Genomic DNA, 14,847 nt, shown 5'->3' with positions numbered 1-14,847 from the left:
TATGCACCGGACTTTTGTTAGATTGGAGGCATTTTTTAACCGTATAATTCTGTATATATGAATATGATACCTTTGTTTTTTGGTTTGAAATAAAATTTGCATTTTTTAACAAAACATTCTTGTGGCCTATCTTCATAGGTTCTTTAGAGAGGCCTTTGTGTTGTCTAGTATCAATGAATGTGTTATTCCAAATATTTATGGACTAATTATGTATACACATGGTCAACTGAGTCCAGTACTGAGGTTTATTCTTGGCCAACGGCGTGGCATCAATTCCCCTTAATGGAATAGGATACTGCAAAGGCTCCAAAAAAAAACCACAGCGCCTGACAAACTCCAAGTCCATCAAATTCAGGGCAGCGCCTGAATCCACAAATGCCATAACCGAGTAGGATGACAAAGAGCAAATCAGAGTAACAGACAAAAGAAATTTAGGCTGTACAGTACCAATGGTGACAGACCTAGCGAACCGCTTAGTGCGCTTAGGACAATCAGAGATAGCATGAGTGGGGTCACCACAGTAAAAACACAGCCCATTCTGACGTCTGTGTTCTTGCCGTTCAGTTCTGGTCAAAGTTCTAAAAATTGCTGCCAGGGCACACTCATTCCATTGAGTAAGCACAGACCATTTTCTAAACTTCTGGCAATATGCCTCCGCTTCATCCTGACCCTGACACATAGCTAGCAAGATTTTCTCTGCCTGATCCACTGAATTCGGTTCGTCATAAAGCAATCCAAGCGCCAGAAAAAATGCATCTACATTAAGCAATGCAGGATCTCCTGGCGCAAGGGAGAATGCCCAGTCTTGAGGGTCGCCACGCAACAAAGAAATAATAATTTTTACTTGCTGAATGGGGTCACCAGAGGAGCGGGATTTCAAAGCAAGAAACAGTTTACAATTATTTTTGAAATTCAGAAACTTAGATCTATCCCCAGAAAACAAATCAGGAATTGGAATTCTAGGCTCTAACATCGGATTCTGAACTACATAATCTTGAATGTTTTGTACCCTTGCAGTGAGTTGATCCACACAAGAGGACAGACCTTGAATATCCATATCTACACCTGAGTCCTGAACCACTCAGAGGTTAAGGAGAAAAGAGAGACAAAACACACTGCAAAGAAAAAAAAATGGGTTCAGAACTTCTCTTATCCCTCTTTTGAGATGCATTAACACTTTGTGGGCCAGCTGTACTGTTATGGACCTGGTGGTTAGGAGCACCCGGAATGACCTGATGAGTAAACTCAAAAACGGGACTAGCTCTGTGGAAGTGGGAACTCTGCTGACCGCAAACCCTACTCCTATCACACACACTAGAAATAGCCGTGGAGCGTACCTAACTCTCCCTAGACGCCTCTTCACAGCCTAAGAGCTAACTACCCCTAAAGATAGAAATGGAAGCCTTACCTTGCCTCAGAGAAATTCCCCAAAGGTAAAGGCAGCCCCCCACATATATTGACTGTGAGTTAAGAGGAAAGTGACAAACACAGGAATGAAACAGGTTTTAGCAAAGGAGGCCAGACTACACTAAATAGTCAGAGAAAAGAAAGGGAACTATGCGGTCAGCACAAAAACTACAAAAAAAACACGCAGGGTAAGCAAAAAGACTCCCCACACCGACTCATGGTGTGGAGGTGCCACTCTGCACCCCCAGAGCTTCCAGCTAGCAAGGGAATATCATGATAGCAAGCTGGACTAGAATTTAGCAGTACTAAGAAATATATTCAGGAAGCAGTAACAACAAATGAACTAGCAAAGACTTAGCTTCTGCTGTAGTAGACAGGTCCTCAGAGAAGTCCAAGAGAGATCTGAACCAATACTGAGACATTGACAGCTGGCATGAAGTAATGATCTGAGTGGAGTTAAATAGGGAAGCCAGCATAGCAATAAACAAGGACAGCTGAGGAAGCCAACCTCAGTAACCAGCAGTTCCACTCAAAGCCACCAGAGGGAGTCCAAGAGCAGAACTAACCAAAGTACCATTCATGACCACAGGAGGGAGTCCGAGAACGGAATTCACAACACATGCCCCCATTCCCCTTTACTGTTTCTTCATACATGCCCCCCATTACTGTTTCCTTATACATGCCCCCCATCCCCAGTACTGTTTCCTCATACATGGCCCTCATTCCCCAGTACTGTTTCCTTATACATGGCCCTCATTCCCCAGTAGTTTCCTCATATGTGCCCCCATTACCCAGTACTGTTTCCTAATACATGCCCCCCGTTCCCCAGTACTGTTTCCTCATACATGCCCCCCATTCCCCAGTACTGTTTCCTCATACATGCCCCCATTCCCCAGTACTATTTCCTCATACATGCCCCCCATTCCCCAGTACTGTTTCCTCATACATGCCCCCCATTCTCCTGTATTGTTTCCCCATCTCCCCCTTTGCTCTTCATTTTGTGTCCTCAAATCTCCCGCACACATTAAATCCCCCCCATCCCCACTACAAATCTCCCCACACATATTAAATCCCCCATCCCCACTCCAATTCTCCCCACACATAATAAATCCCCCTATCCTCACTCCAATGCTCCCCACACATAACAAATCTCCTCAAATTATCCAGACACATTATAAATCCCACCCCCTGTGCACTTAATATTCGGTGTCTTCTGCTCCACTGGAGCACTTACCACCAGTGTTCGCCTCTGCATTGTGAGTGAGCGAAATCAGCAGCGTGATCACATGATCTGATCACGCTGCTCACGTCGCTCTGACCCAGAAGTCAGAGCCTCAATTGTACTCACTTCTGTAAGATGCGAGTACAATTGATCCCTGGGCAGGGGCGTAGACTGGCTCTGCTTCCCCCCCTCCCATCTTGTATGCATGGATCTGCCTCCCCCTCTCCCATCTTGTATGCGTGGCTCTGCAGCCCCATCTCCCATCTTGTATGTGTGGCTCTGCAGCCCCCCTTCTCCCATCTTGTATGTGTGGCTCTCCTGCCCCCCCCCTCTTCCATCTTGTATGCGTGGCTCTGCTGCCCCCCCTCTCCCATCTTGTATGCGTGGCTCTGCAGCCACCCTCTCCCATCTTGTATGCGTGGCTCTGTAGCCCCCCATCCCATCTTGTATGCGTGGCTCTGAAGCCCCCCTCTCCCATTTTGTATGCGTGCCTCTGCAGCTTCCCCTCTCCCATCTTGTATGCGTGGCTCTGTAGACCCCCATCCCATCTTGTATGCGTACCTCTGCAGCCCCTCCTCTCCCATCTTGTATGTGTGGCTCTGCACCCCCCCTCTCCCATCTTGTATACGTGCCACTGCAGCCGCCCCTCTCCCATCTTGTATGTGTGCCTATGCAGCCCCCTCTCCCATTTTGTATGCGTGGCTCTGCAGGCCTCCTCTCCCATCTTGTATGCGTGCCTCTGCAGCCCCTCCTCTCCCATCTTGTATGCGTGCCTCTGCAGGCCCCCCTCCCATCTTGTATGCGTGCCTCTGCAGCCCCCCCTCCAATCTTGTATGCGTGGCTCTGCAGCCCCCCCTCCCATCTTGTATGCTTGGCTCTGCAGCCCCCGTCCTCCCTCATCCTCCTCCCCTGTCATACTCACCTTTCTCACACCGGCGCACCGCGCCGAAAGACCCTGCATCTTGGTCCCGGCGCTGCAGCTTCTCCCAGAGTGAGTGGTCACATGGTACCGCTCATTAGGGTCATGAATATGCATCCATATTCAAGACCTTAATGAGCGGTACCATGTGACCGCTCAGCACAGGAAGAAGCTGCCGGCGCTGAGACCATTGGAGTTGCAGGCACCGCTGGAGCCGATGAGGGTGAGTATGATGAGTTCAAGGAGGCGGGGAGGTAGGCGGGCGGCTGGCGGTAACCCAGGTCCTTATAATTAAAAAAAAATGCTCAGGTGCCGCCCCCCGCATCCTGCCGCCCCAGGCACCTGCCCTCAAGTGCCTAGTGACAAATATGGCCTTGGTTATACCTATTATGGATAGCCAGAAAATATATTTTGGTGCATTGTAACTTTGCACTTTTCATGTTTTGGCAGTTTTTATTTATCAGCATTCTGACAAGACCACCACAGGTGCTTGAACTTCCTTGTAATCATTTAGGCTATGTTCCCATGTTGCAGAATAGAAGCAGATTTTTCCTCATCAAAACCGCACACCCTTGCCAAGGAAAACACATGAGGATTTTCTTGCTTTTTGATGCAGATTTTCATGCAGTTTTTTCCAATACAAGTTTATGGCTGCGAAATCGCTGCGATTCCTCAAAATTAATGAACATGCTGCGTATTTTACCGAGATGCGATTCTGCTGCAAAAAAAAAATGCAGCATGGGCACAGCAATTGCAGAATGCAATTAAAATTATTGGGATGCGTTTTGTTAACGTATTTTAAGCGTTTCCACAGCAGAAAAACGTGGCAGAAACACTTAAATAACAGCCTTATACTGGCTTATTTTCAGTATGCATCACTTCTGACATTATCTATTAGTTTCCAAAATCAAAAGAAAAAAGAAGAGCGGCACTGCATGTGTCTTAATGACTTCTCATAGGCTCTAGTCAAGGTGCATTTGTGCAGACTTCGGATGGACAAACCATACAGTGGTGACTTGGTGGTGCACCTCAATGAAAATGTGTCCATAAATATGTAGCAATGAAAAAGAAGAAAATGAGGGCACTCACCAATCTTTCACGTTCTTAGTCCTTTATTGCAACACGATCCAGTTAAAACACATGGCCGGGGAAGAGAGAGAGCCGAAGCCCGTGTGAGCAGGCGAGAGACGACAGCTGTTTCGCGCTGTGCTTTGCGCTTCTACAGGTCCTGTAGATGGCTGTAAACCCTGATCTGCCACCGCCACCGATCTCCTCCCCAGTTCTCCATCCTGTCCTGTAATGTGCTCCGCTCCCCTCCGTCCTCCTGTCCGCTCCCCCGCAGTACGATCTCGCCCCCCACTGTCTGATCCCACCCCCGTATACTTACTGAGCTCCGGTGTCCCTCCCGGTGTCTGTCCGTCTTCTCCATGGGCGCCGCCATCTTTCAAAATGGTGGGCGCATGCGCAGATTCGTTCCAGGTACATTTTGATCGCTGTGATAGGTTCTATTACAGCGATCAAAATAAAAAAAATAGTAAATGAACCCCCCTTTATCACCCCCATAGATAGGGACAATAATAAAATAAAGAAAATATATTTACTTTTATTTTTCCACTAGGGTTAGGGCTAGGGTTAGGGTTAAAACTAGGATTAGGGTTAGAATTAGGGTTAGGGTTAGAACTAGGGTGAGGCTTAGAACTAGGGTTAGGGTTAGAACTAGGGTTAGAATTAGGGTTAGAACTAGGGTTAGTGTTATGATCCGGTGACCTTGGAGCCGCATGAGACTTTCTCAGGAGTAGGTGGAACCTGTACTGACCGCAAACCCTAAACTGTCACCGCAACTAGAAGTAGCCGTGGGGTGTACCTAACACATCCTAGACACCTCGACACAGCCGGAGGACTAAATACCCCTATAGATGGAAATGGGAATTCTATCTTGCCTCAGAGCAGAACCCCAAAGGATAGGCAGCCCCCACAAATATTGACACTGAGTATAAGAGGAAAGACAAACGCAGGCAGAAATCAGGATTTAGCAAAAGAGGCCACACTAGCTAAATAGGAAAGGATAGGACAGAATACTAAGCGGTCAGTATTAAAACCCTAAAAATATCCACAGCAGATAATACAAAAATTCCACCATCTAACTAAATACATGGAATGTATATCTGCATCTCCTGAGAATCCAACTTAGACTGTGTTTGGATATTTCAGTCAAGCTGGACAAGAAAAAACATTGAATAATACTGAATTGTAAAGCACACAGCATGTGTGCTGCAGAAACAAAAACCAGACACTTATCTTTGCTGATTTGGAAGCAGGGCAGGAGGAACCAGACAGAGATACAAAACCTCCAAGAACAATGGACAGCTGGCAAGGGCTAATGAATCCTGCACACCTAAATATCCCAGTCAGAGCAGCAATGAGCAGGGACACCTGCCCAGGATTGCAACCCAGGGACAACTGCATTACTACCAACAACCACCGGAGGGAGCCCAAGAGCAGAATTCACAACAGATTAGGGTTAGAATTAAGGTTAGGGTTAGAATTAGGGTTAGAATTAGGCTATGTGCATAGGGTGCAGATTTGGCTGCAGATCCGCAGCGGATTGGGCGCTGCGTATTTGTAGCAGTTTTCCATCAGTTTTACAGTACCATGTAAACCTATGGAAAACCAAATCCGCTGTGCCCATGGTGTATTTTCTGCAGCATGTCAAATCCGCAGCGTTTTTCACCTGTTCCCCAATAGGAATCCGCAGGTGAAATCCGCACAAAAAACACTGGAAATCCGCGTTAAATCTGCAGGTAAAACACAATTTTCAAAAATGGTGCGGAAAAATCTCACACGAATCCGCAACGTGGGCACATAGCCTTAGGGTTAGGGTTGGAATTAGGGTTAGGGTTGGAAATAGGGTTAACATTAGGCTTGTGGTTAGGGTTATGGTTAGGATTAGGAGTGTGTTGGGGTTAGATGTTGTGAACTCCGTTTTCAGGCTCCCTCTTGTGGTCACAGATGGTATTGTGTGACTTTGGTTTTTTGTCTCCCCCTGGTGGTTTGGTTTATTATCCTGCGGGTCTGCTGGATCAGCTGCCTCGTTATTCACCAGGGAGGCTCCTATTTAGCTCTGCTTCACTTCCACTAGTTGCCTGCTGTCAATGTATTCAGTGCTATTCTGATTACTCCTGATTATCTCGTTTTCTGCCTCTTCAGGATAAGCTAAGTTCTGTTTGAATATTTTTTGCTCATCTGCCTGCAATATGATTTCTGTGTATGATGAGTCTAGTCCAGCTTGCTAACATGTGATTTCTTTTTGCTGGTAAGCTCTGGGGTACGGAGTTGCTTCCCCCGCACCGTTAGTTGGTGCGGGGGCTCGAGCAATCTCTGCGTGGATATTTTGAATAGGGTTTTTTATTGACCGCACAGTTTCCTTCCTATTTTCTGCTATCTAGTATTAGCGGGCCTCATTTGCTAAATCTGATTTCATCTCTGCGTTTGTGCTTTCCCCTTAACTCACCGTTAATATTTGTGGGGGGCTATTCTATATCTTTGGGGTCATTCCACTGAGGCAAGTGAGGACTTACTTTCCCTCCAGGAATAGTCAGTTTCTCAGGCCGTGACGAGACGTCTAGGATTTTTAGGTAACGTTCCACGGCTGCCTATAGTTGTTTGCGGATAGGATCAGGTTGCGGTCAATCTAGTTACCACTTCCCCAGAGCTAGTAGTCTGTTCAGTTACTTAGCTAGTCCGACCTGCGATCCTTGCCACTAGGATCATAACAGTTAGGGTTGTGGTTAGGGTTGGGATTACTGTTAGGGGTGTGTTGGGGTTAGGGTTGTGGTTAGGTGTGTGTTGGTGTTAGGGTTGTGATTAGGGTTATGGCTAGAGTTGGGATTAGGGGTGTGTTGGGGTTAGTGTTGGAGTTAGAATTGAGGGGTTTGCACTGTTTAGGCACATAAGGGGTCTCCAAATGCAACATGGCGCCACCATTGATTCCAGCCAATCTTGCGTTCAAAAAGTCAAATGGTGCTCCCTCCCTTCCGTGCCCCGATGTGCGCCCAAACAGTGGTTTACCAAAACATATGGGGTATCCGCGTACTCAGGAAAAATTGCACAACAACTTTGGGGGTCTAATTTCTCCTGTTACCCTTGGGAAAATAACAAAATGGGGGCGACATGGTTTTCCCTAAAGATTGGAGCCAATTTTTAATTGAAAAAGTCAAATGGCGCTCCTTCCCTTCCGAGCCCTGTCGTGCTCCCAAACAGTGGTCCCCCCCACCCCCACATATGGGTTACCGGCATACTCAGGACAAATTGTACAATCATTTTTGGGGTCCAGTTTCTCCTTTTACCCTTGGAAAAATAAAAAAATTGTTTCTAAAAGATCATTTTTGTGACTAAAAAGTTAAATGTTCATTTTTTCCTTCCATGTTGCTTCTGCTGCTGTGAAGCACCTGAAGGGTTAATAAACTTCTTGAATGTGGTTTTGAGCACCTTGAGGGGTGCAGTTTTTAGAATGGTGTCACTTTTGGGTATTTTACGCCATATAGACCCCTCAAACTGACTTCAAATGTGAGGTGGTCCCTAAAAAAATGGTTTTGTAAATTTTGTTGTAAAAATAAGAAATCACTGGTAAAATTTTAACCCTTATAACTTCAATTCAATATTTGAAAATTGCGAAATTTTCAACATTTTAGCCAAATTTCCATTTTTTTCACAAATAAAAATTATCGACCTAAATTTACCACTAGCATGAAGCCCAATATATCAGGAAAAAACAACCTCAGAACTGCTAGGATCCTTTGAAGCGTTCCTGAGTTATTACCTCATAAAGGGACACTGGTCAGAATTGCAAAAAACGGCCAGGTCATTAAGGTCAAAATAGGCCGGGTCATGAAGGGGTTAAGTTCAAGTGATCAAATGGTGACATATCAGGAATGACATGCTTTTATGTTCTCTGAAGGGTGTTGAAAGTATGATAAACCTGCATGAACTGTACCACAGAATTTTCTTACAGAGGGAGATAGAAACTCTTTACACTTTATGATGATGATTAGAAAGCTACTGTCACACAGATGTCATGAAGAAGATGTAGTTCAGACTCAATGATTATGTAATCTATTAGATTATTTATGAGAAGGACATCACATTTTTTGCCCAGTAGAAGATACAGGCTCTAACTCCCTTTATTATACTGTACTGACTAATATCAGAAATTGCTGCGTTTCCTAGGCTGCCTTCTTTTTTATACTTTGGTTAATCTAGGCTGATGATACCAATTTCTGGATTGCCCATTTTTCGGTCCTGTAGAAAGGACAATAAAGAAATCATTAATAATAATAATGTTTTTCAATATTGCTCGTTGGTGTTTTTTTTAAAAGGGGTTGTCTGACAAACAAAGTAAATCTTAATCAATAAATGTCCCTGTGCTGAGATAATTTTATAAATGTGTCCCTGCTACGTAGTGTTTTATTTGCGGTGTCCAACTATTTAGAGCTGCTGCAGCTCACAGGTCTCACATACACAGGTCTTGGGCAGGGTAATAAGCTTTAGTGAATATACTGACAACATTGCAGGGACTCTCAGATGCTCATTTTTGTGAGGGAACACATTTTCCTGCCTGTTTGTTTTATTCTAGAGATCAGTTTCTTTTTTGTGTCACAAAAATATTTAGAATTGAGAGTCCTCAGTGGTTGATGCGTTTTAATGGCTAACTGAAAAGATGGTAACAAATTGCAAGCTTTCAAGACTACTCAGGTCACTTCATCAGGCATCTAATATATCAGCATGGAAAAAATATCTAAATTGTGGAACTTATTAATATTTCAATATGCTATATACTTTGTTCATAGAAATATTGAACTACTGCTGTATTCTTCCTGGATGTGCTAACAAGTGCTACAGCTCCTATTTTGGTATTTTGTATTGTACATTGGGTATATATAAAATACAAAATGTGTGAACAAAATGTATCTAACAAGTAGAAAGCAGTACATAATAGTAATACTTTTTAAGAATATTTTTTTCAATGTGATAGCTTTCTGTAAATGCACTTTCAACTTTTTACTGATTGGATAGAAATATATGTTAATCGAAAACATCAGTTGTAAATGACTGTGTATGGCTGACTATCTTGACCTTAAAACTGTGCTCTTTCTTTGTGCAGTTGACAAATGCAGGAGACGATGTTGTCGTTTTCTACAATGACAAATCTTCATTTGCCTCAATGCTGGAAATGATGGCTGCAGCTCGTGAGGGGGTAGATGAGAACAGTCCTCTCATGTATCACATTTCACTGGTTGATCTTCTAGCTGCTTGTGCTGAGGGCAAAAATGTCTACACTGAAATCAAGTGCACATCTTTATTACCTCTGGAGGACGTTGTCCGGGTGGTTACTCATGAAGACTGCATTACGGAGGTCAGATTTTAAATTCTGCTTTGGTTAATGCATGAAAGTAACTATTCAAATATTACTCATATCTGATAGTTCTCTAGATATTATAGGACCAACCTTGGTTGTCCCTTTACAAGATGCTGATACAAAATGAACCCCAGCGATCAGCTATTACATGTGGAGAAGCCTTCACAGAAGAGTCTAAGCATTATGCAGCACCCATATGGCCTTCAAGTAGTTGCTATTTAAAATCAGTCTGAAATGGAGAGACGTGGCATATTTTAGCTTGTAAAGTAGTAACATTTGTGCACTTAATTATGTCATGTATTAAACATGAATCCTGAAGCTTTGCTTGATGTAATATGGACTAATAAAAATTTGTCTTGTTTAACTCAAAATAAATATGCTTTAAAATAACTTGCCATAGTAAATGGGATTTCCTTTATTTCAAATGAGCTTTGTTTTCTAATGTTTATTTCCAAAATGTTGTTATAACTTTTAGTCATTTTAGGTTTAACTATTCTGAATTATTTTGTTTCAAAAGGTAAAATTGTCTTATGTGAACTTTGTAAATCACTGTTATGTGGACACAGAGGTGGAAATGAAAGAAATATATACAAGCAACCATATTTGGACCCTTTTTGAAAACTTCATTCTAGACATGGCTCAAGTAAGTGTTAGACAAACTTTGATTTTTAGTTTTGGCACAGATGTCATTTATAGCAAAAGTCTTTAGATAATACACCCTAATATAGCTATTATATCTACATCTTCTGCTTTTCCCAGGTATGTAATAAGCGTGAGAAACGTCTTTCAGATCCTACCTTAGAAAAGTATGTTCTTACCGTGGTTTTGGAAACTATAAGATCGTTCTTTAACTCCCCATTTTCCGAGAACAGCACATCTCTTCAGGTATGAGATTGTGCACAGCACAATTTATGTTGACATTCTGTATAACTTTGCTTATTCTTTGGGTCTTGAGGGCTTTTGGAGGCTAGCTGTTTATATACTGTAGAAGTAATTAAATGGAAATATCAAAATGGTTGTCCACTACTCGGACGACTCCTAGTTAATCCCTAAGTTTCCCTCCCCCAGTAAAATAATAACACTCACCCGGAACAGTGCCCGCACCAACTCTCCCGGGGCATACATGACATTGCAATTAGTGAAGGGCGAACGTGCTCGAATAATGTCTTATCCCACCATACTTGGGTGTTATCTGAGTGTCTTGGGCGTGCTCGTATATTATGTTCGAAGTACCTTCGGCTGTATGATTTGCAGCTGTTAGACAGCCTCAACACATATAGGGATTACCTAACAAACAGGCATTCCCTGCATGTGTTCAGTTCATGCTGTCTAACAGCTGCAAATCATGCAGCCACAGGGACGTGAACATAATATACTAGCATGCCCCAAGACACTCGGATAACACTCAAGCATGGTCAGAGAAGACATTATCTGAGCACTTTCGCCCTTCACTAGTTGCAATGTCACACGCTCTTTGCAGCCAGTCAGTGCTGGCTTCACTATCTCCTTCTTCAGACATATCAAGACATCCAAAGTAAGTGAGAGATCTGTAGCAGCTATCTCTTCCTCCTGATGTCAGTTAAGTCCATAGGAAAGAAGAGTGAAAGTGCTGATTGGCTTCAGTTATCGTGTGACATAATGTCTCTCACTACCCAGGAGAGAGTGCCCACATTGCTGGAACGGCACTGGCATCAGTGTTATTATTTTACTGGGGGGAAGCTTTGGGATTGAGAGGGGGTAGTCTGAGCAGTAGACAACCACTTCAAGTCCATACAATACTCTCTGAAGAAGGCTGACTATCCATTAGGAACTAAAAAGGCACATAGGCTTTGTACCCATTTGTCATAGAGATTGTTGTTGGTCCAAGACAACAAATCCCCACCAGTTTCTAGAATGAAGGGTAAATATATATATATATATATATATATATATATATATATATATATACAGAATAGGGAGAATAGTACGGTAGGTCACCAGGTCAAACATGATAAGTTTTTGCTCTTATTTTATTCTCAATGTTGAACTGAGTATTCTTTTGCACTATGGGTCTAGAGATGTGGGAATATTTAATTACAGCTACTATTTGGGTCTTTACCAAGGGGTGTAGCTCTTAAGTTAATAATGCAGAGCTGCCTAAAGATATGCTCACAGAGACTACTCTGAACAACACCCCCTTGAAACTATAGAAATTAGCACAAAATAAAAATCTTATATTTCTGGAACTATATTTCAGACTAAAAAAAAAAAGAGAACAAAGGAATATTCCTTGGAGCTATAAAAATAAAATATGTGCAAAAAAGGCCATTTTTGATATGGTGATAGGTTCTCTTTAAAGGGCACCTGTCACCCCATTTTTTCAGTATGAGATAAAAATACTGTTAAATAGGGCCTGAGCTGGGCATTACAACAGTGTATTTTGTGGACCCCGATTCCCCACCTATGCTGCCAAAATACGTTACCAAAGTAGCCGTTTTCGCCTGTCAATCAGGCTGGTCTGGTCAGATGGGCGTGGTGTCTTCCCCCAGATCTTGCTTAGTTTTCCGTTGGTGGCGTAGTGGTTTGCGCATGCCCAAGGTCCCGAATCCACTGCACAGGGGAGTTAAAAGAGCGCGATGTGCACTATTTCATTGGTGATCGGTGGGGGCGGCCATCTTCCTTTGGCCGCGCTTGCGCAGAAGCGGCGCTCTGCTGGCCGCGACTTAAGGAAAATGGCCGCGGGATGCCGCGCGTGCGCAGATGGAGATCTGCTTCAGGAAAATGGCCGCCACAATCTCCATCTGCGCATGCGCGGCATCCCGCGGCCATTTTCCTGAAGTCGCGGCCAGCAGAGTGCCGCTTCTGCGCACGCGCGGCCAAAGGAAGATGGCCGCCCCCACCGATCACCAATGAAATAGTGCACATTGCGCTCTTTTAACTCCCCTGTGCAGTGGATTCGGGACCTTGGGCATGCGCACACCATTACGCCACCAACGGAAAACTAAGCAAGATCTGGGGGAAGACACCACGCCCTTTTGACCAGACCAGCCTGATTGACAGGTGAAAACGGCTACTTTGGTAACGTATTTTGGCAGCATAGGTGGGGAATCGGGGTCCACAAAATACACTGTTGTAATGCACAGCTCAGGCCCTATTTAACAGTATTTTTATCTCATACTGAAAAAACGGGGTGACAGGTGCCCTTTAAAGAAAATACTTACCATTATTAGCATATCACGTTATATGTGCAGGTATATTTATGTTTATTAGAAAATGATAATATATAAATATAAAATGAAACTAATCAATTACTCTTTTAAGACTCATCAAACAATAGTAGTCCAACTTCTGCAGTCGACTACTCGGCTTCTTGAGTGCCCATGGCTTCAGCAGCAATATAAGGGATCAGTGGAAGCTTGCATAAGGGCATTGGCCATGGTTGGTAAGAAATGTCACATTATTTTATATGGACTGCATTATGCATTGGTCTATTCATTATATTTATACTGGTAAACATAATATCTCAGCAAAACACAAATCAATAATAATTATTTTTAGAAACAAACATATCAGTGTAATGATACTGATCAAGCATTAGGATTTTCAGTAAATCATTAAGGATGCCTTGCAGAAACACGTTGCGTTAGGGCGATCCGTTTAACGGATCCATTACTAAGCGGCACTAACGCAATGTAACGGATCTGTTAATGCACCCAATGCCATCCATAATCGTAACGCATCCTAACGCATGTCAAAATTGGCATTCGTTAGCAATGATGCTTTACTTTGTGACGCACCCTCGAATGGAGTCTACCGTGTTTTCGGTTACGTTAGGTCTAACACACAGCAAACGGATGCGTTCGCTGTGCATAGACCTTCATTGCTAACGCTGCCGACACAATGGTACCATGCATTAGTGCACTCGTAAAAAAAAAAGAGATTTTGTGCATCAGCGTTGGATCATCCGTTTAACGGCTCTGTTAAACAGATGGCACTTACGCGATGTGAACCTTTCCTTAGGCACATTGTTTTGTTTTTGTTTTACAAAAGCACAACATTTTTTTCTACCATCTGTGGCATGTTTTATTGATAGACCTTCAAAAGTCTTGTGTTATTGTTCCTTTTGTTTTTTGGGATTTTTTGGCTGCTTTTTTGTTGCTTTTCTGACATTACACTCTATGTAATTCTGGCCAGAAAAAAAGAGCTTTTTTTCACATGCATTTATTTGAGCAAAGAAATGCATCACGTTAAACAATAAATGTGCAAAGATACTGTCACGCCGTAAACGGCGATAAAGGGGCAGGATGGCGTACTGGGACCCGCACCTGTCCCTGACACTATAAAGGGGCCCTGACTTGCCCTTATCTCAGGGGTACCTATAATGGTTAGGAGACCTGAGCCGCCACTGCACAGGGGAGGGAAAAGAGCGTGATCTGCGCTATTCCCCTGGTGCTTGGTGGGGGCGGCCATCTTCCTGTGGCCACGCGTGCGCAGATGGAGCGCTCTGCTGCCCGGGGCTTCAGGAAAATGGCCGCGGGATGCCGCACGTGCGCAGATGGAGATCGCGGCGGCCATTTTCCTGAAGCAGAGTTTGCAAGATCTGGGGGAAGACACCATGCCCATCTGACCAGACCAGCCTGATTGACAGGCGAAAACGGCTACTTTGGTAACGTATTTCAGCAGCATAGGTGGGGAATCGGGGTCCACAAAATACACTATTGTAATGCACAGCTCAGGCCCTATTTAACAATATTTTTATCTCATACGGAAAAAAATGGGGTGACAGGTTCCCTTTAACTCCTGCACTGCTGGCACAAGGCAGCCAGGTCAGAATTCAGGAGAAGAGCTTCTGTTCACTGTGTGTGAACGAGGCCCAGAGTGCTGCGGTTCTCTGAAACCTCTCAG

The 14,847-nt window shown here is 43.8% G+C and overlaps 1 protein-coding gene across 2 annotated transcripts in view; it reads left to right on the top strand.

Annotated features, from left to right (window-relative positions):
* ITPR3 (inositol 1,4,5-trisphosphate receptor type 3) overlaps positions 1–14,847 on the top strand; it is an 825,364-nt gene that overhangs the window by 477,384 nt on the left and 333,133 nt on the right. For both annotated transcript variants that reach the window (XM_077295501.1, XM_077295502.1), the window contains 4 exons: positions 9,709–9,960; positions 10,481–10,606; positions 10,723–10,848; positions 13,264–13,384. In XM_077295501.1, coding sequence (XP_077151616.1) covers positions 9,709–9,960; positions 10,481–10,606; positions 10,723–10,848; positions 13,264–13,384 — 625 coding nt within the window. The remainder of the gene's footprint in view (positions 1–9,708; positions 9,961–10,480; positions 10,607–10,722; positions 10,849–13,263; positions 13,385–14,847) is intronic.

This window comes from Ranitomeya variabilis, chromosome 3 (assembly GCF_051348905.1).
Source record: "Ranitomeya variabilis isolate aRanVar5 chromosome 3, aRanVar5.hap1, whole genome shotgun sequence".
Taxonomy (NCBI): Eukaryota; Metazoa; Chordata; class Amphibia; order Anura; family Dendrobatidae; genus Ranitomeya; species Ranitomeya variabilis.
The sequence above is the reverse complement of the archived record's forward strand: the minus strand, read 5'-3'. Positions and strand labels throughout refer to the sequence as shown.